This window comes from Ptychodera flava, chromosome 11, assembly GCF_041260155.1.
Source record: "Ptychodera flava strain L36383 chromosome 11, AS_Pfla_20210202, whole genome shotgun sequence".
Lineage (NCBI taxonomy): Eukaryota > Metazoa > Hemichordata > Enteropneusta > Ptychoderidae > Ptychodera > Ptychodera flava.
This window is the reverse complement of record NC_091938.1, coordinates 26,382,078-26,404,266: the sequence shown is the minus strand read 5'-3', so window position 1 is coordinate 26,404,266 and position 22,189 is coordinate 26,382,078. Positions and strand designations below refer to the sequence as shown.

The window sequence follows — 22,189 nt, the reverse complement described above, 5'->3', positions numbered from 1 at the left end:
TCGTCAATATAGCCACTTTGTCTGTCTCTTTGTTTGTCTATCTGTCTGTCTGTCTGTCTGTCTGTCTGTCTGTCTATATGTCTGTAATGACGAGTGTTTGGCAAATTATAACATTTTCTTTCTTATCCGGAATGTATTTTCCGAGTGTCTCTGTGTCCATTCACTGTCTTGGATTTTATGGAAGATGATTGCATTTTTCGCAAGTAACTGAGTTCACGTTCACAACATTTTACAATTTTTATGATTTATTCTGTAATTACTTTTTATTATTTTCGACCAAACGGACATCACATTGCATTAGCTACAGGTTTCATCAAAATTTGGCAAAAATCTGAATAAAAAATTGACTAGGGTACATTTTATAAAGGCAACAAAAGTTGACTTTGGCGTTCAAAGGTTAATATGAATTTAATGTATATACATTTCACGAGTCATATATATATATACAATGTATATGTATATATATATATATATATATATATATATATATATATATATATATATATATATATATATATATATATATATATATATAAATTTATATATATGCATTTGACGAGTCATATATATATATAACCGGGAGGGCACATTGTATACATTTTGTGTATATTTATATATATATATATCGATAGATAGACGGATAGATAAATAAAAACGTTTATGTACTAGGATGTATTTCTCCTTTTCTTCTTTCGTTCCTTTGCGTTCGAGCGGGTCTTTCTTGATAATGACGTCAAGAAGACTGACAGTCAAGTTCAGATCTCCACCATGAATGTCTGCGTCGGTGGAGAATCTCTCCTTAAATCTGCTCAGTGCCTCGCCCACGTCTGAGATGTTTTGTGCAGTCGCTGCCTGTTAAAGAAAAACACGGAGTGCTCGTATCGGAAATACTGGATCACAATGACTAACGCTGTCTGCCCTTCAGTTAGTTGTCACAATATTTCAAGTGGCTTCTGTTCCATTGTTGTTTTGAGGCTCACAGTAGAGTGTTCTCAGACAATTTTTAAAGAAGTCCATCATTAAATTCAGCAATTTGTCAATGACTATTTACGTAAACGAAAGTACCCCGTCAACACTTGATGGCGCTTGATGGGTTAATAAGGTCCACTCGCTTCATTTTACCATATATGGATAAATGCAAATTTGCGGCTACCCAGTAACTTTGACACAGGGACGAAATGTTTTTATCCCTTCATGTGTCAACAATAATTGTCTTTTTTTCTGCGTTTTTGGGGCAGATAGAGTGTCCGATATTCAAATGCCGATGTCATCTTTACTCTACAATATGCACTGAAAGTCGTCACGCCGACGAAAACAATTACGTACAACACGATTGGGACTAATCTCGGAGAACAGGGTTTTTTAATAGTTTAATTTTGTGAAAAGTGTACCCCATAAATGAAAGTTGCAATATTACAAATTACCCATAAAATCGAGTGAATTGCTAAACAGAAAAGTAGATTAAATTTGCTGATTAAACCAGCATTACTACAATATCATATTCTCCCAAATTAGTTCTGACTACGAGCTACGAGCACCATCAAAGTACTGTCCCTTTTAAACAAATACTTCTCGAGAAATTATGGCTTTGTGTGCTAATTTATTCATTCGTTTACAGAGTAATTTGAAAGTGCCGGGGCAAATTCAAGTAATTATAAGTCCCTACCATCTCCAGCTTGGTTGACAGCTCATCAGACACACAGTTTATTGTATCAACATCGCCCCACTTCCCATCTGCGTCACAATAACGGCGCATCTTCCCTGCGATGTGAAAAACAAAGGAAACAAACAATCAATCAATATACAGTCGTTCATTCTTTATCACACGAACTTTGCAGCGGCAAGTACACTGTAATATGTAACTATCGAATGTACACCGTTGGATTATATTTCGACTACCAGGAATTTGTATTGCTTCTTAGAGTCTCTAGCCCAACTTGCCACTGATATGTGCATGGAACCTTATCGACAAATAATTATCATTGCCGTATATGCTACTTCAGCTTATTCTAGAAACACTCATTGTCGTAAAAAAAACACACCTCTTTGCGGCAGCAGCTTGGTGCTACCCGCAAAGATTTGATTTTTGCGTAGGTCAGCGGAGTGGAAATTATGCTCTGGCTCGCGAGAATGGAAACTCTGAAATCATGAAATTCATGATGAAAAGTTAAAACGCTATTGGCTTACCACGTGTCCCGGTCGGACAGGGGACCCGTTTTGTAAAACAATTCCGTCTTGTTTCGTCCCATTGCACTTGGAAAGTATCGTCCAGACCGGATGGACATTCTTTGCCTCTGACAGCTGGAAACAAAGCAAGATCAGGTGAATACCGATGTCAACAGCATAAGACGATCATCACAGTTTTCGCCACTTCTCGACAGATTTTTGATGCATGCAGTATTGTACGATTATCAATGATCTGATTAAAATAAGACGTACAGTATTAGATATATCCTTCTCTTTTTCGAAATGGTTCTATGGGATTTGCCTCTGCGGCACTCCGTATGCAATGCTTGCTCATTGATTCAGAAAAATGTCCCTGCTAATCAGTTTTTATCGGTTTCCCGAGATCCGAAATGAAAGATTAAATATCGACTGTTGATATTAAAATAACCTATGGAGATGTTCAGGAGCAATGTTTGGGAACAGTGCTTTATTTATGCGACAGTGGTATGGGTGCATGACAAGTTTTAATCACAAACATGGGAAAAGTACACGGCTTTTCTCTGTTTGGTTCTCATTTGAATCGAACACTTCCGGTTGTTGTATTTTTCACCGGCTTGAATCTGTGTCGTTTTCCTTCATACATAAACCTATGCCAGCTTGTGACGGCGACAAATATTCCAAATCGTCAGTGTTAGCGCAATGTCAAACTGGATATTAAACTCACATGAAAATGACCTATTCACTTTGCAAGGCAAGTTTCAGACAAAATCCGAAAATGAAATTTAGTTTAAGTGTAATGTAATCCGAAATGTAAGCAATGTTCAATTTGTGAATATTTTGCACAACATGGTGAAAAGTAAACAACTACTTCAGATTCAATATAATCAACATACAAATTATTATGATGTGCTAAGATCATCAAATATGCCAGGCAGTGAGTTCTTCCCAAAATTATTTTCGTCAATCATGGCGAAGCATTTTTCAAAGGGAGAATGCTTCACCATATTTTCCGTTTCAGTATAGTTAGGCTTAGAACGATTGAGTCAACTGCAATAGCGATACTAATAGTAGAGGAAAACCCAAAAGGAAACCCTCCACAAAGGCGGTTTAGTGATACATAATTTGCCAAAGAAACTCCCTGAGATTCTAGTAGTGTGATATTTTGACACATAAACAAGTATGCTCAGATACTCACCTTGCATACGTTCGTACAAAATAAATAAACGATTAAACAATCATCGCGGACCTACCATTTCCACAGTCTGGAGCCGATGCTTTCCAGCATAGCCCGTCGGGCTGTTGTTTTTTGAAACCTTTCATGCAAGAAGCACATTCACCCATGTCCGGACCGACGTTACTGTTAACTTTGTTGTCCTTGCTTCGTATCTGTAGGTCGGTTGCTGAAAAATGAGCATAATAAGCTTATGTTTAAAGTTCTTCTGCATTACTTTTTTCTTTAATCACTTACTCCACACACTTTTGGAGCCTCTGCCCTGTGTACTGACATTCGTAATCAACTGAGAATGAAGTCGTGACCTTGAATCAAATATTAATACATGATACAGAGGGCAAGGTCACGATTTATATTACCTGTCAGCAGAGTGATGCTGCTTACAACGATGATGTCTGATGATACCCGAGCTGAATGCGAAGTTTACAAACACGAAGTTCACAAATGTTGTTAACTTTCCACTTAGCATTCTTTGTCAACCAAAGTTTGGGCCTTTCCAGTATGAGCTCATTGACAATGTTTCAGGGAATGTCGCACGGTTTAATGTCTCTAATAGGGAAGAGATAATCTTAACTCCGTTTTGTCGGAACCTGGCCTACAAGAGGAAACTGCGCCAGAGCTGACTCGCAACTTTGGATGATTTATGTCCGTATGGTTTATATTATACTATCTCATCAAAGGGGTAACAAAGGATGTAAGAGTAGTATGACGTCGCTGTTTGAAGTTAGAGTCACATGATAAATCAAGTTATGTCTCATCATTTGTCCTGAATAACTGAATTTTGGGCATTCTTTGTATGGGAGGAGGGGTGATGGATTATCTTGAAAAGCGTTCAGATCAACAGACTAGGTAAGCTGTATAATTTACTTCGATGTAATCCGCTGTACACGAAATACCATGGACCGGTCTAAAAAGGCACGAATTCTATTGATACGTAGTCCAGAGGGACTGTGGTTGCTATTAATGCTCATGAGGTGAATTACGTCACACGAGGTACTATTACGTAAGATCAGGCACTGAAAAAAACATCGCCATGATGGCATTTCATCTTCTTTGTACCACTACGAATTCGTCCGTTAAAATTTTGCAGCTTTTATCCTTCTTCCACAAGGTTTCTTGTCTGGGCAGCTCGATGCTCCTCGAAATCGGTAGTGGGAGACTGTAGTAGAACTAACTACCAGCGCGAACAGACGGTACGACGCTTTCTTAGGGTTGACCATTTGATATTCTGGGGGGTCTGGAACATTGATGAGGTAGCATTTTTTTACCTGATCCATTGTACATATTTTTTCCCACTCTCCCACCTTTTACTTGTCAACCCTTCTCTAGCTGATATTTTTCTTTGACATTTGCTGGAATCTTTTTTTTTTCGAAAATCTTCCAGACCCTAGAAATGGTCCGTCCCTTGTAGTTTGTGCATTGAATTCAATCAATAAGGGTCATGAAGTCGACAGCTTCTGTGCCCTTACCTGAGTCATAACACCAGCGTGTTCTGCCCTTTTAGTCTATAAATTGTCCCCAAAATGCGTGCACATCACGCACATACAAGTTCATGAGTATTCCATGATCTTTCATCGTTCGATGTCAACACGAATAGATTTAGTACCCGGAATCTTCAGTTCTTACTTCAGAATTTTGTCAACAGAAAGTAAAATTCATGACCAGTCGGACCCAGTGACCGAAAATTGTTCCTTCAAGGCTGACTGACTCAAATTCCAGAAAACAAAGTTTAATATGGAAAGTTTGGATTTGCTAGGGCAGTCCGGAGTACTTACCGTTTCGCTCGCAAACATAGTGATACCTTGCAGAGTAATTACAGAGCGAAATATCCCCGGCTTGGCCCGATCCTAGCATGGTGACTGACACTCAAGGTTTGTCCGGTTGGCTCCCATTAGGTCTACACGACCTTTCGGGTCATTTTTCAAGAAATTGTCAAGGTTTTGTCTCAGGGTCTCCGCACATGCTAACCTTTGAGTGCTTGCCTCACACACTTCCTTCGCATCGTTGTACGTCAGAGGCACAGTACTGATCATGGTATAATAGGGTCGGTGTAGAGCACCCTGCTCTGAAAAGGTAAAACAAAAACTATAAGACAACTGACACACGGGCGGGAATTTAAAGAAGTCATGATACTCTCATGAGGACATCCGAAAGTCAAGGTTAAAATGGAACACGCCTCGGGGACAAATAGTCGGACTCTCAAATTTCTACAAACCTTTTCTGATCTACCACTTGTGGGGCTCATTTAAAGCTCTTGGAGAAAGAAAAACTTTTTCAATCTGTTTTCGAAAATCCAAAATTTAATTTTTCTCCATACAGTTAACACAAGAATGGCGGCCATTTTAAATTTCAAACATTGCCAAATGTTGGGTAATTCGTTTCGCCAGTTCCAAAATTTGCACGGTGACCGTCGATTTTTTATTGTTGATTTGGTAAGAGAATGGTTGAAAGTTTCGTTCAGGAAAGTTTAAGCAAAAGTTTATATGTCTTTCACTTTCGAAGCGCATACTACCTTAAAGAAGGACGCAGAACACGTTCAAGAAAGGATATATATTTCCTTGGTGTTATTAATGGAAAAAAATATGTTTAAAACTTGACGCTCCAGCTCTGGCTTTTGCAGACCAGTGTTATTTTTTCTCCCCGCTGACTGATTTGATCTTCACATATTGAATTTGGTCGGTGTAACCACCATGACTGGACTTCACTCTGTATTGAAGAGACCTTTGAATTTATCAGATGTGCCGCCATCACTCGATATTGCTGATATGCACTACTTATAACATCAGAAATATGCCTTATTATAGTTCATGGGTAATTTGACTGTTTATGGATATATATGGATCAGCCGTTCGTGTTAAGATACGGACAGAATCTAACGTCATGCAAGTCAAGTTACACCGAAAAAATTCAATTTGCAAAACATATAAGACTACAGGAAACATCACATCACGTGGTTCAACCCTCTTCAGTAAAACAAGATAATGCGTGTACAAGTAAATCGCACAATGGGAGAATAATCATCGGGAACCAGGATAAAGAACGGACAGTTGTCCCTAATTGCCAAGATAAGTCTGTATGTCCGTCGAAAGGTGACTGTCAATCTATAAAGGTATCACTTTCAAGGCCAGTCTCAACAGGAGTCAATGCTGAGATGGTTTACATTGGCCTCGCTGACACAACTTTCAAGACACGGTTCACTTATCACATACATTCATTCCAAAACAAGACCTAAGAAAACAGTACTGAATTATCAAAGTTTATTTAGCGTCTTGAGAACAATGACAGGGCATCTTATGTTCATCGTCGACTATATCTATGGCATCGAGTTGCTCTAGCACAATAAAAGATAGAACCTTTGCCTATCGGAACAAGCTGCAAATAATAAATGCTGATAACGTTCTGAGTTGGTCTCAAAATGTCGCTAAAAATATCAATATCATTTATCTAACTTTTAAGCTACCTAGGACCATATACCCTGAATAGGCAACCTAAAAGGTAGCTTCGACAGGTGCTGTCTGACGATTGCAAGATGTAGGATCCTTTGCTTTGGCATCGAGTAAAGTTAATTTCCCATGAGGATACACACACACACACACATATATATAGGCCTATAGGCCTATGGCCTGTTCAGATTGACGACTTTACGTCGGCCTAGGTCCGGACCTGGGCCGGGGCCGACGTAAAACACCAATGTGGACACGCTGAGTCGGCCCTGGGCCGACACAGTTTGGTCCTGGTGAGAAGGGGGGGGGGGGGGGGGTTCAGGGCCGACACAAAATTTGGTCCTACGCAAATCGCCAGTGTGGACACGTTGCGTCGGCCCTGGTCCCAGTTGACCAGGCCCCCGCCATAGTCACCCTATTCGCACAAAACAAACGACGTTGAAACTAAAGTTTACACCTATCGAAAGTTTTCAATCCAGTCTTTACATTTTAATATCATCCCATGTACTCAGAAATTCCCACCAACCTTTGTTCCGCAAACGAGACCATGTCATTCGATTCCACAGTGCACGTAATAGACTAGAGAGGCATGTCAAAAATGCCGCGCACTGGTTATTTCTCCACTGCGGTCTTATATATACCACATGCTCATCCAATAAATAGTGAAGATTTCTCCGATGATTAAAAGGGCAAGTGGTAGTCATATTTGCCCTTCTTGTGCGTAAAAACGCAGGAAAATCATGAACAGTAGAAACAGCGTGCCATTATTCAAATGCGCCATTTGAACTTTGACAGGTCGTACAGGAGTGTTTTTCGCGGAGCCGTACAACTTCGAGTCGAATATATTAATCACATGAACAGTCTTCTCTTCGTAGATGGATCAAAATTATTGTAACAAATTGCATGAATTTCGTCGCGATTTGTGTTTTATTTACGCGGAGTACTTTCATTTAACAGGTAAAGCGGCCCGTCACCCAGTAGATATTTTCATTCATAAATCCCATTAAGTCGAAACTTTTGATACATGGAACGGTATCTCTACCAATCAGACATACGAACTTGGTCACGTGAACGTGTCAACTATTGTCTCGCGCTGTCGATGTCAAGGCAAGTCGGCCATCGGCGCGACGGACATAGCTTTCACCTCGCTAGCGACGGATAGCCAAAGTGATTTAAAATATTTACGAATATATTTGTGAAGTAAAATGCAACGACATGATCGAAACAGTAATTCTCATTCTTAGGGATGCCGTGGCTTTTGAAAATGTCACACAAGTTTTCGACTTTGCAGAGCGCGAAAAATTTGGTTCGATGACACACATATGTATTATTAGGCCACATTGCATGTTTGTTTGTGGCCACAACGCTGCCGTCACCGGTGTCCGTCGATGTCATATGGAAAGCCGTTCGGGACCCCCGGCGACAACAGTCAAACCAATGCAAAATTACATAGGAATGCAGCGGCGACAACTGTTACACAAATCTGGCAGTACAACTGGCGACAACAACAAAATTTTGACCGGCACCGACAACTCCAGAGCCGACAACTGTAGAATATCACCCGACACCTACAACTTATCACCCGACACCTACAACTTAAAAGCCGACACCTACAACTACAGCTGGCTCACTGGCCCGGCAGCGGCAGCGCTGTTCATTTGGAAGCGCCTGCGCACTTTGATTGTACTCGATGCCGCTGGCGACAACTCCAGTCAATTCAAGCGGCGCCTACAACAGTGGTTTGTTCATTAGTAAACGCATGCGCACTAAGTTGTACCAAAATCCGCTGGCGACAACTCTTGGCACTGCTTGCAGCGGCGGCGACAGTGCTGCTCATTGGTAGGCGCATGCGCATTTACATGATACCAAATGCCGCTGGCGGCAACTCTGGGCACTGCTTGCGTCGGCGGCGACGGTGGTGCTCACTACCAAACGCATGCGCATTTAGATTATACACAAGACCTACCAGTCTGACAGTGTTGTTAATTTTTAATAGTGAGTAATGCAGTTTTAAGGTCTATCGGGAATATTAGGAACTATCACATGTATACTACTCTCTCTCTCTCTCTCTCTCTCTCTCTCTCTCTCTCTCTCTCTCTCTGTGGTCCTTTTGATCTATAGTAAGATTGGTTATTGTAATTTATATATCATGATCCCATAAGGGGATACGATTTCAATAAATGCAATGATCCTTTCATTCACCATATCGTAATATTTAAACAATCTTGGTAGAGCCGATGTGTGGAGTTGCCCTCATTTTCCTTTATATTCATTTAGGCTGCGTTCACAAAAAACGGTTAGGGGGGGGGGCTGGAGGAATTCAGGGGGGATTCGAAAATTTTGGGGGTAGTGGAGGGGGGACTTGAAAATTTTGCTCTACCTGTAGGGGGTACTTGAAAATTTTTGGGTCCCTTTTGAGTTTTACATTTTCCAATTCCAAGTTTTTGTAGGTAATTCAATGAAAAATGAATATCATTTTTTTATGTCATCAAAATGTTGTAATGTTAGTAATAATTTAACAAAATCTAGAACCATTTTGTCACATTTCATGACTTTTATCTCGAAAAAATCTAAAAGTGTGATTTGTCGTAAAAAAACAAACTTGAGCCTCGTAACAGGGCAGAAGCTACTTATTGATTTCTGCAATATTTCTATGCAATATAACAACTACAGTTTCTTGCTATCCCCCTACAGTATGCTCAAACACACAATATTTAGTTTGTCGACAAAATTTAGTTTGTCGACAAAGCCTGTATATATAAATATAAATATGTATTTGGTGATAATTTAATTGGAGTCCAGACTGACAGTCAGTTGTCAGTGATACAAATGCATGGTACACATACATAGGCTGTGATAGCAAGCTGAATAAGCCATGGACAATTCAACATGCTGTAGGGAGTAGAACAAGAACGAAGTTGTAAAACTGAACAAAAATATTGCCAAAATCATCAAAGTTTATACAGCCTACGGGTAGTGTCACTACCAGATACTACCCTGCTACTGCAGTGTCACTGTCACTGCATACCTGAACAGTGACAGAGACAGCTCTGATGTACATGGTAGTTGAAGAAGGGTTTGGGTCAAATGACACTCATGACAGTGAAACTCACTTGTACACAAGATCAGGCCAGAGAGCAACACATGGAAGAAAACATATAAATGTTTGAATTCTGGCATATGAGAATAATCAAATATTAAAAAAAAAAGATGGGGTCACCATGCTTGATTTTCTAAATTTTCACACTCTTATTATAAAATGATACAAAAGTAAAACTTTGAACAGTAAAGACTCGAAGAAAAAATATGTGACAAGATGGAATTATTTATTTTTTAACCAAATTTGCAATTATCACACCCAAAATTTCAGAGATTAAAACATTTATTTGATGGAATATTTTAACTTTCCGGTATTGTCAATTTTGAGTAGCATCTAATTCATATAGGTCTTGTAGTTTTGAAACAATTTTTGGTAGGTCACTGTGCAATACGGCAATTAGCCAGAATTCACAATTTTCCTACTCTCTCATGATTGCATTTTGTGTGCTCTTCAACGGGAGCAATTGATCTGACCAGAGTTGGATTAACTCAAGTTGGCTTTTAGACCAATACATCTAAAAAATTCATTGATGCATTTAAAGAACTTGCCTTCAAGTTGGGAATATGACTATACAAAGTGCTAATACAGGTAGTGTTGAACACCTGTGAGCAGAACGGCACAATACATGTTTATTTTTTCTGCGCTCACATCCTTTACAAATATGCGGGCCTGTGATAGTTGGGGGGGGACTTGAAAAATTTTGACCATATAGAGGGGGGGCATTTGAAAATTGTTTAGGGTACTGAGGGGGGATCTGAAAAAAAATAAGATTTCAATCGAGATTCCTCCAGCCCCCCCCCCTAATCGTTATTTGTGAACGCAGCCTTACATAATATAGATACAAACTTTATTTTAGAGAAGTGGTTGGGGTGTGCGACATGTAATTAATACACCCGTCCCGATTTTAGACCTAACATCTCGCTATTTTAGGACCCCATTTCAGATGTATTTCACCGTAGAGCCAGTTCACAAAATCCATAGCGTCGAAATTGCACAGTATTGTTGGATGAATACTTTAAAGCACTTGCCTGGCAAGGTCGACGTGACCACATCCGTTGGTGGGTGGTCTGGGCCAAGCGTACCGGAGTCATCTGATGTTATCGCTCGCTAGCTATGCGGCATGATTTTTCGAAAATATTTGGTGGAGACAAACTACTAAATATTTAGGTGTTAGAGCCTTGGTATAATATTGCTAGGTAAATTTGGGATACGAAATCATACCTGAGAAAGACATTCAGATGGGCAACATATATATTGTGAGTACACAGCCCTATCATTCCCCATGGGGATGCAAATTTCACCCTACTCATTCGTTACGAATGTTTAACTTTGTTTTCAGCTATTGCGTCCAGACTGCAACGATAGTTTATAAAGTAAAATCTTTATTGAAATCGTATCCCCTTATGGGATCATGATATATAAATTACAATAACCAATCTTACTATAGATCAAAAGGACCACAGAGAGAGAGAGAGAGAGAGAGAGAGAGGAGAGAGAGAGAGAGAGAGAGAGAGAGAGAGTAGTACACATGTGATAGTTCCTAATATTCCCGATAGACCTTAAAACTGCATTACTCACTATTAAAAATTAACAACACTGTCAGACTGGTAGGTCTTGTGTATAATCTAAATGCGCATGCGTTTGGTAGTGAGCACCACCGTCGCCGCCGACGCAAGCAGTGCCCAGAGTTGTCGCCAGCGGCATTTGGTATCATGTAAATGCGCATGCGCCTACCAATGAGCAGCACTGTCGCCGCCGCTGCAAGCAGTGCCAAGAGTTGTCGCCAGCGGATTTTGGTACAACTTAGTGCGCATGCGTTTACTAATGAACAAACCACTGTTGTAGGCGCCGCTTGAATTGACTGGAGTTGTCGCCAGCGGCATCGAGTACAATCAAAGTGCGCAGGCGCTTCCAAATGAACAGCGCTGCCGCTGCCGAGCCAGTGAGCCAGCTGTAGTTGTAGGTGTCGGCTTTTGAGTTGTAGGTGTCGGGTGATAAGTTGTAGGTGTCGGGTGATATTCTACAGTTGTCGGCTCTGGAGTTGTCGGTGCCGGTCAAAATTTTGTTGTTGTCGCCAGTTGTACTGCCAGATTTGTGTAACAGTTGTCGCCGCTGCATTCCTATGTAATTTTGCATTGGTTTGACTGTTGTCGCCGGGGGTCCCGAACGGCTTTCCATAATGTCAACTCGGATCCCGATCTCTCGTCAGTGTTTTCTTCTGACGGACTTTCGTGTTTGCAGTTACACATATCTCGCCCGTAGATACATCCATTTCCTAATTTTTTTAACTTTACGGAAACTCTGTTCTGTTGTGAGTGTCGCGTCTGAGTCAACTTTCGAAATACATCGGATTCCACAGCGCTGTACTGCAGAGAATACAGCTTTACAGCTGTCTTCGCTACAGCCTTACGCTGCAGCGCAGCGCTGCAGTTTGATTCCGAGCGAGAATTTTCGGAACTTTTTGTATGATGAAGGACATTTCTCGTTGTTAGTTGTATCAAATCTTAAAAGAGTGTTCTTGGTGTTCGGAATCACGATTAAGGGGAACTTCAGACCACAGTACGCGTAGATGGAGTAAATATATAGATCAGGCGACACAGGAATTAACGTTGCGCTCGAAACTTTATTTCCCCAGGTCAGCCTGATGGCTGCCTGGGGCAACTCTTAGCTCCGAGAGCCTGGAGATATGCTCACTCCAAGGCTCCCAAAGTCTGACTCCCAAATTTACAATACTTTGTCGACAAGAAAACTTGCCAACGCTTGTTTCACAATGATTAGGCCTAATACATAGTATGCATGAGACATGTCACAACACCATTGTTTTAATCCAACCTAATCCAACCCTTCGTATCGGAGACGTCTTACGCGTAGCACTGCAGCGTCGGTAATTCTCGTAATTATCTTCACTTAATAAAAAAACACTCCCAACCCCCAAACCAACCCGCGTAGATGAGGCTTCGTATAAAATAAAGACAAACGACTATAAATAATTAGATTTCTCTGTTGAACAATACCAATATTTGGAATCAAAGCGAGTCTACTATATACTAACTATTTGACCACAAAAACGCCTCGAACAATTGTCAGTTCGCAGACAAAAGACGCAGTTCCAACGATCATACACAGTTCTCTTGTTCAACTTCGGCAAATCTCGAATCTGCTCACCCTTCAAAATGTTGATACTCTTATCTTCTCATGGTTGATCTGCCTTGACGTGTTCTTCGCTGGCTTCCTTGGGTTGTGAATGATTCAGCTTGCCTCTGTAAATATCACCTTCTCCTGTAATTTGTTTCGGTCTGAATTCTGCATTGTCCATCCTTTATGTCATCCGGGGAATTTCACTCAGGTGTCCGGGAGCGACTCGCTTCTCGAAGTTCTATCGGGAAATTCAATTCAGCTTTGCTGTGAGAGGCTTCGTTTTCTTCGTTTTCGGGGAATCATGCGGCTCAGATATTGGCAGAACGACTCGCTTTGTAGCTCAAGGCTCGACCGGTGCAAATTAGGGAGCATTCGTTATTTACGGGGGGGCCGGTGGAAATCAGGGGGGGTGACTTTTACAAAACCGCTTTTGAGGGGGGGGGGTCAAATTTTACAATCAATGATTGAAGGGGGGGTCAAATTTTACAAAGGTTTGTATTGAGTTATGGAAAACAAAATTGACTTTGGAATTTCACCGAAATGTTGCTTGTGTAACCGGTGTTTCGAGACGGCAGAATAATAACCGACCGAAGCTCAGCCAAATTTATTTCTCTAGCAGGGCCAACAAGTCCGAGACTGGCGTTAACCTCTCTAGAGCAGCAACAGAGCATGTAGCCCTGAGTACAGGTCTGTGTGTTCCTGGCGTATACGGCCTCCACCACAGCCCTGCAACAGTCTGTGGAGATAACTGGGTCTCTGCAGCGAGATTCAAAATGGGGATCTCCATGGGTACACAACTTGTCGAGTATGTTATGTTTCAGAAAATGAGCGGTTTTGGAAGTTAGGAGAAGTCAATCGCATCTTTTCTGGATTGGTTAGGAGGTAAAGGTAGGCAGGGAAAGGATTTTGCCCCAATAGAGCAGAATGTCGGCCAAAAAGACCGTTTAGTCTTCATTGCGGTCCAGATCCAGGCCGCAGAGACCTCAAGTCTGTTCAAAAACCATTGCAGGGCTGTGGTAAAGGCCATATAATGCTGGGAACACACGTGCACACACCTGTACGCAGGGCTACACAGCATGGGGCATGAAATGAGGAACCAACACACAGCCATATAATTGTAACAAGCAACTTCTGTATATTACTATATTGTGTCAAATATCGAGGTCTACATATAAAATAGTAAAACCGTACTTCAAAACTATAAATATTACTCCATGGTAACAATAACCGTACTGATCGAGCTCCCGACGGCAGGAGTCGAACACACTTTCAGAACAAAACCTCTGTTCAAGCCCTTTCTAAATGCTTAACAATTTCTATGGAAAACTTAACGTTACCGCAGAGGTACCTCAGACTTGACCACGCGGCTGGGAAACACAAATAGTTCACACGCAACTTTAACTAATGTTCGATGATGAGCACAATTGTAAGTCCCTTGTAATGTCTGCACATGAAAGTCGGCGACAACACACGCAATTCACTGCTAAGCAGCGTCCAGTTCAGCTACCACGGGAGCAGCCATCTTAGATTTTTGTTTACTTCCGGTCGGGACATGCCAAACTAATCTGAAGTCTTCCTCTGCTAACTCCGCGCATCGACAAAAGTTCAGTGGAACAATCATAAATAATGTTCTCATGACAATCTCAGACATCTGACTGAACTCATAAACGGAATAAAGTTCACAGTTAACACACAATTTGCTGCAGAAAGATCAGCTTTCAACTTGTGGTGATATTATCATCTTAGCGTGCAGTGCGTATATTGCAAATATACGGCACGGCTTTCACTTGTGTGAGCAATGTTCGTTCCATCGACTAAAGTAGAGGATGGCGTAGGGTTTAAATAAACAGTCCGATCGGCATAAAATTCGATCTCTGCCACTCACCGGTTTCTTTACATATCTGCTGACTTGAGTAAGACTCAAAATAGAGAAATATCTGACTTAAAAAGCACACGCTGACACTGACAAACCTTCCAGTGCCAGTGCAGCATGCAACGTAAAACACTCTCTGGAAAGTTCCCATCTTGGACTCCCTAATTATACAGTGATAACACACAAGAACTCCCAGGCAAAATAGAAAATACACAGGTCCACCATACATAATCTATGAGAAGCTATGAATAATTTCTTTTAAATACAAAACTAGCTAAATCTGTGTATTTATAGACTCTTGATTATTGATATTAATGTACTTGATAAGACTAGGGTAGATACCAGTGCATGTGTGAGCAAGAAATTTGATTTTGGAATTTCACTGAATTGTTAATTCACTATCTTGTCAGAGGAAACTATGAATAATTTTTTTCCATTACAAAACTAGTTAAATCTGTGTATTTATGTACGCTTGATTATTGATATTAATTTACTTGATTAGACTAGGGTGGTAACAAGTGGATGTTTGTGCAAGAAATTTGATTTTGGAATGTCACCGAAATGTTGATTCACTATCTCGTCTATATGGAAACTATGAATAATTTTTTTCCAATAGAAAACTAGGTAAATCTGTGTATTTATGTACTCTTGATTATTGATATTAGTGTACTTGATTAGACTACAGCGATTGCAAGTTCATGTGTGTGCAAAAAATTTGATTTTGGCATTTCACCAAAAATGTTGATTCTCTAGTATGTGAGGAAACTTTTTCAGCCCAGGGCCACAGGGTGCGAAGGGTTAATGAATCAAATCTGATGAAATTTTTTTTCATGGGGGGGGGTCAAATTTTACAATTGATGAATTGAGGGGGGGGGGGTCAAAATTTAGAAATTTGATTTGGAGGGGGGGTCGCTTTTTACGTTTCATTTGTCGCTCAAATTCCACCGCCCCCCCCTCCCCGTAAATAACGAATGCTCCCTTATAGAAACATGACAGTTGAATGACTTTATGATTTTGCCTCTTATGTAGTTTTCCCGAAGATTATACTGTACTCATTTATTCAGTGAACTTACGTTGAGGTGTAGGTTTCGGGTTTATCGCCAACCGGGATCGCCAGGTACGACGTCCACATTGAGCCTTGCCTTACGACTGAAGCCTACCCGCGACGTTACTGAGCCATTAAAATAAAACGATCGACGGTATCCCCATTCGATTCTCGGGAATATCTATGGTTTTAGCGACTCGAAATTTCGTTGGACATGCCTTCTATGTTTCCATGTGTGGATTTGTCGGGTCAACTTTTTGTAAAAATGTCATGAGAGCGCGGCATCGATCACGACAAATCGGTCTGTGTCCGTCGCGACGTGCAGGTATGAACGTTGCTGTGAAAACGCAGGTATCTGTTGGCGGGTAGCGTGCGTCATTATGCGGGTCAAAGGTGGCGGGGTTGACCTTTGACCCGCATTACGACGCACGCTACCAGCTGCGTTTCCACAGTTTGTATGAACGGTACCATGCAGGGAAAAGTTCCGGTTGATGACGTACAACAGGGGTAATATGGATTTCTTATCTGTGCTGGTGTACGTCACACAGGTGGAGATACGGGCCAGTTAATGTGATAAATATATATAAAGTTTTACTTCAACTTGATGACTCCCGTAACTTTTGTCTGTTTTTCATCTCAAAAAGGCCGAATGTAATTTCATGTGTACAAAAGAGAGACGAGTCCTTGAATTTCCATATTGCCATTTCCTCATATTTAACGGTCTCTAAACAATTAATTGGAATTGTCTATCAATTTTTTTCACTTTTCAGCTTGTCATCATGGAAATCAAATGATATGAAAGAACCGCTTGCAAACACAACTGACAAATGGAACATCGATCTGAACAGTAAGGTGTTTTTATTAAATTAATATGAACTGTTTCTGAAAACAATGTGATGCTATATTATTTTAAAGTATGAAGTTATAGACGATTCCCACATCTCGTAACATCACGAAATAATTTCTCTATAAAACACATTGAGATTATCGCGCCACCAATTTCATAGTCTATCTCCCCATTTGTATCTAACTTAGTATAATGAGCCTCGGCCCTCTTATTTCCGGCCTTTCCTGTGTGACAGCCAGGGGTTCGGAAGAACTGTCCATGAACCTTCAGTACTGTGCCCCTATGTTTTAAAACGTGGAACATTGCGATCTACAACTATCATTTCGAATTCCCCGAGCATTCCACTTTATTCACACGGCCTATTTCTTAATTTACCTCTCTTCCTTCCCTGCAAAAAACCTCGTAAAATTTACCATTCAATCCCCGAATTCTGGTTGACCAGTCCTGGTAGTTTTGAGAACACTTTTTTGTCTTCCATTCCACGTATAGATTTGAAGGAGCCATGATGCTGACGCCTGGATTTTGTTTTCATGAAATCAGCAATTCACCTTCCTCTTGATTAATTTAAAAAGCATAATCACTTTAAGATGAATGTATGGTGGGCCATAATTACAACAAAAAAGAAGCTTCATACAGCACTGATATAGTTGGCATATGTGAGATTATCGGCTTACCGTAAAAGATCACTTTTTGATTGAAACCGTGTGAACGTTTGGTCAACTATCAACGGTTGAGATTGGTCGTGTTGGCGCGATTTTCGAAAGTTTGTTGAGTTTGTTGAATTAAACTTGAAACACTGCCCTCGGGTTACTTGGTCATCTATGTAATTTGTCTTCACAATTTTACAAGATTGTTTTGATCTGCCACTCGTTTGGACTTATTTTGAGGTCTGAGAAGAAGAGAAGTTTTTTCACTCTGTTGTGTGTGTCTGTGTGTCTGTGTGTGTGAGAAAATAAGATTGTAATCTCATATAGTTAGCAGTTGGTTAACGTCAATTTTGAATACTAAGGTCGAATATAAAATATGTCTATTTCATGTAACCCGACCTACCCTAGAAAACCCCACCGACGTCAAAAGAGGTTTTTTCGTATTTTCCAAAAAATGGGGTCAATTCTCTAAATTTTACCGTATTTACCATATTTTATGAGTCTCACCAAACAAAACTGATTTTTTTCAAAAAATTCCTCCGAGTACATAACTTGCCTAACCTTCCGAGATATTTTACCGGAAACACGTAATTTTTTTTATTTATCCGAAACATCATCGAAGTTAGAGCGATAATTTGCAGTGCTCATCTTAAATTTTGTGCGGCGAACCCTGAATTTTATTCTTGATTAAAACTTGTCGTTAAACGTTTCCTTGAGCATTGTATGATCAAAAGTCTACAACTTTCATTTTGATCGACTTATGAGCTTCAAAGTAGTATAAGTGGAAGTCTACTTACCACAAACGAAGCGATGTTCGGATGAACTGTTACAGGGCACTTCTGCCTTTACAGTTCCATCCCGGCCAAGCAGAGATGCTTGGCAAGGATCGTCATTGTCCTGGCGAATGAGAATGGAGATCACACTCAGTTCCTTGGTTTCCCAAAAAGCAACATTTAGAACGTCATGTGTCTTGTTCCACGGCAGAGAAGATATCAGAGGGTAGATCCAAACTCGCCATGATATATCCATCTTTTTCACACGCCTTCTTCGCTTCGTAGTACAGCAAGGGTATCGTGCTTATCCTGTAACACGACGTCTTATGGCGGATCTCGCCATATCTGCAAGCTGTAGAAATGGAATCAAATGCGACATCTTTAAAGGTACTTGCATTCTGATCTGACCTGGAACAGAAGATTCTGGACAGATTGTGGAAAGAGTTAAAGGAAAAAAGGCCGGAGAAGATCAAGAGAGAAAGTGATGTGAAGGACAAAGCAAAGACGCAGAGGTTGAAAGGTGTGGAAAATATTAAATTTGACATCACAACGCAACTGATCATACAGCCCAGCTAATTAAAACATAAATTAAAATTTGACGATGCTAACTTAAACGCATTTATTGCTTTCAAATTTCCTGCATTTTTGGAGGGGGTGGAACATTAACATTTTGACGGAAAATATACATGAAGTTAAATGTGTTACATTTGCACATAACAAGATGTAAAGCACATTTCGCGTTGTTTCGAAACAAAAAATATATGCTGTCACATAGACGACATTTGGGCTAATTTTTCAAGTAAAAGCGACAGTCGCGCAGGGAAGGGCAGTAGAGAGCGTATGATTTAGAAAGGGCCGGCGGGAGATTCTTGTGTTGGGGAATAAGTGAACTTCAAATCCTAGAACTATTTTGTATTTCAGAGGAAAAGAAAAGTGTTTAATAGTTTTTTTTCTGTGTTTTGTTTTGTTTGCTGTTTTTCTTCAAGAAGGCACCATCGGTTGATTGCGACGGACAACCGCGTATTGCATACACGAGCTTTCACTGTGGACCTAATAAGATACAAATTGATCTCCCCATGTGTTACGGAAATAACTCATTCCCCAAATATTTTCTCAATATTTTACACAAAATTTGATGTATCTGGAAACTGTTGACACCTATAGTCTTAATTTAAAGTCTTTCACTTACGAGGCGCAGAGCATCTTAACAATTATTTTCCCTTTCGCTGTAATCACCAATCTAAGTCTCAAGGAAACTCATTGCTATTTTGTAAAATTGGAGTATAGCGCCGTTCTATCGGTCATTTACAAAACATACTGAGACATTTCATGTTAAATTGAAATTAATCGCATATTTTTTAACTCCAGCTGTGTACCGACCAAACTTGTCGCGTCACGAAGAATTACAATTTTGAGGTATTTCAATCGCTCCATTTCGCAAAATAGCATCTCATCTACCATGCGAGATGTTTCGTTGAAATTTTAATGAACGATATTTAGTGGCAACATTCGCCGTTTTAAACCATTCTTTGACCAGTAACGTGTTAATAAGAGAAGGGTGGCATTGTGAAAACCCGCGGCAAGCTCAAGTATGAAATGGAAGGAATGAAAATACTCTTTGCCGATAGATCAGTTTCAATAATATATTTGGAGGTATCGTTTGTTCAATATTATTGACGTGACATCCCTAGCAAAATATCACGGCTACGTAACGCGGTTGTGAAATGTGAGTCAAAGGAGCAGCTAGATTAGAACAGGGTCGATATTATTGTTTACTTATGCTTACTTACCTGGACAGAGAGGTATCTGACTTATGCATAGTCCCAGTGTCAGGATGATCCATTTGCACCTGGCGATAGCAACGCTCACCGCAAACGTTTTAAGACAGGCGTCCTCACACCACTTGATCGACTTCACAGCCATCTTGGAAGTGAAACTGGCATGAATCTAATCAGCAGTATCTATGACAATCGCGTGGACACGCTGACATTGCGTTCATGTAGAAAACACACCCGCATGCTCGGTTTCACTATCTGCTGCCATGGAGACGCGCGTCGTGGTGCATGACGAACCCAATTAAGTTAAATGAAATTTACAGCAAGTGTCTTCGTCTAATTTCACTTCGTACACATACTCACCCAACCATAAATGGCTGTACGTGTGAACTGACAAATTCAGAAGTAATGGCGCTCAGGTTATTACTGTCGCGGCAACTTTTTATTGTCAAATGTGTATTTCTTAATAAGGTGAATATAAGTAAACTAGCTCAGTAGTCACTTGGCTATCCCAGGCTTATGCGTTAATTTCTGTGGGTTTTGCGTTCGCCCACCATCCTATGCGACAATCTGCCAAAGTATTTTGCTTCAACTTTTTGATCGCCTTAGTTTGAACGCGATAGTCTTTTCTATTCGTGGGTCCACAGCCTGGTGCAAATAAAGAAGATTAATTTGAAATGGAGCACAAATGTAAGTACTCTCTTGACTTGATCAGCCGAAAACAGAGCCCTGGGACAATACATATGCGCATGCGCCGTAGCTATTATTTCCTTAAGGGAAGGACGATAAAGACAAAAAAAGCACGTTGAAGAAGGTTGTTGAGATCGGCGTGGCAACGAACAGCTATAGGTGCCACCTCATTGGATGGAATGTAGTGCAAATATCAACTTCAACTTTCACGGGAAACGAACGGAAAATCGAGTAGCTACGTAGAGTGGCATTGTCCTTGAATTTTTTGCACATCTTGTTGTGATGCCAAAGATCTACATTTGACCCTGAAATTAAGGGCACATGTTGCAAAATAGAGAAAAAAAGAAACCTTCTTTGGCAAGATCCTTAAAATCTTAAAGCTTTCCGATTTTGGGAGGATGTACTCCGAAGGTTTGTTGTGATACCACAGGGAAATCAGTCTCCGATGTTTGCGTGGTGTTTGTTTATTTGTTTGTTTGTTTGTATGTTTACTATTACATACAAAGTAAACAACAACATTACTTAAACTAAAAAACATGACGATGTATGTTTGTTCGAAATTCAGGAGCTTCATTGGATGTGTATCGATATTGACGCTTTTGGGCCATTCTGACGGGTGTAGCATGGTCCTCTTACCCATTCCAGACACCTGGTACAGCCACGTTTTACCGAATAAATATTCGTGGTTCAAGATGGTACTTCCTGAAATTGTAAATTTTTTGTTTATGTGACCTGGTAATATTATTACTTTGTATGATTTGGATTATTGGGTTTGTTTTGATGTCATATTTCTCACTGGCCACCCCGTTGTCAAGCAGTTTTCGCTATGACAAAGAAAATGCCGTTAGAAGAATATAGGACACAATCAAACACACTGAGACAAGTAATGTCGGTATAGGCCTACAGTACGGAAAAACAAATAATCGTCGACAGGTGAAAAGAAGAAAATACGGAATAAATTGTTATGTCTAGTAGCAGTCTTAGAGAAATTAGGATAAAATAGGAAAATAGGAATAGATTTTTTATGCTGTCATGGATATGCTGTGTTATGTGTGGATTTGCGTTAACTTCGGTGTGTTGGAATGTTTTGCTACTGCCGTGTGCATTTTACAGAACCCAGTATACATGCATTCTCCATGCTTCTGGAAAAACCACTCACAGTTTCTATCAATAATGCATTATATTCCCTGAATTGTTGAAATCTCTATTTTTAGAATTAGTGTGTATTCTCCACGGCTGCAGCTTTCACCTTAGACCTTCAAAACAAAGCTGAAGGAACGTTTGTGAAAATGAAGGTCTAGATAATCATCATTAATTTCTAGGTTACCATGCCAACAGTGACCACTGCAAATGTTTTATTAAATTTCCTGAAAATGGAAATACCGCTGAAATTTGATACCCCTTCCTACGCATGGAATAAAGTGACGCAATCGTTGACATTTGCAAGACAAAGATAATATC

At 40.3% G+C, this 22,189-nt stretch overlaps 1 protein-coding gene across 1 annotated transcript in view; it reads right to left on the bottom strand.

Annotated features, from left to right (window-relative positions):
• LOC139143957 (adhesion G protein-coupled receptor F5-like) overlaps window positions 1-20,304 on the bottom strand; it is a 41,699-nt gene extending 21,395 nt beyond the window's left edge. Inside the window, exons 1-7 of the mRNA XM_070714580.1 lie at window positions 20,054-20,304; window positions 18,288-18,615; window positions 5,173-5,462; window positions 3,417-3,566; window positions 2,188-2,301; window positions 1,667-1,761; window positions 667-852 (exon numbers count right to left, since the gene is read on the bottom strand). Coding sequence (XP_070570681.1) covers window positions 667-852; window positions 1,667-1,761; window positions 2,188-2,301; window positions 3,417-3,566; window positions 5,173-5,251 — 624 coding nt within the window. The 5' untranslated portion in view covers window positions 5,252-5,462; window positions 18,288-18,615; window positions 20,054-20,304. The remainder of the gene's footprint in view (window positions 1-666; window positions 853-1,666; window positions 1,762-2,187; window positions 2,302-3,416; window positions 3,567-5,172; window positions 5,463-18,287; window positions 18,616-20,053) is intronic.
• Window positions 20,305-22,189: the final 1,885 nt, after the last annotated feature.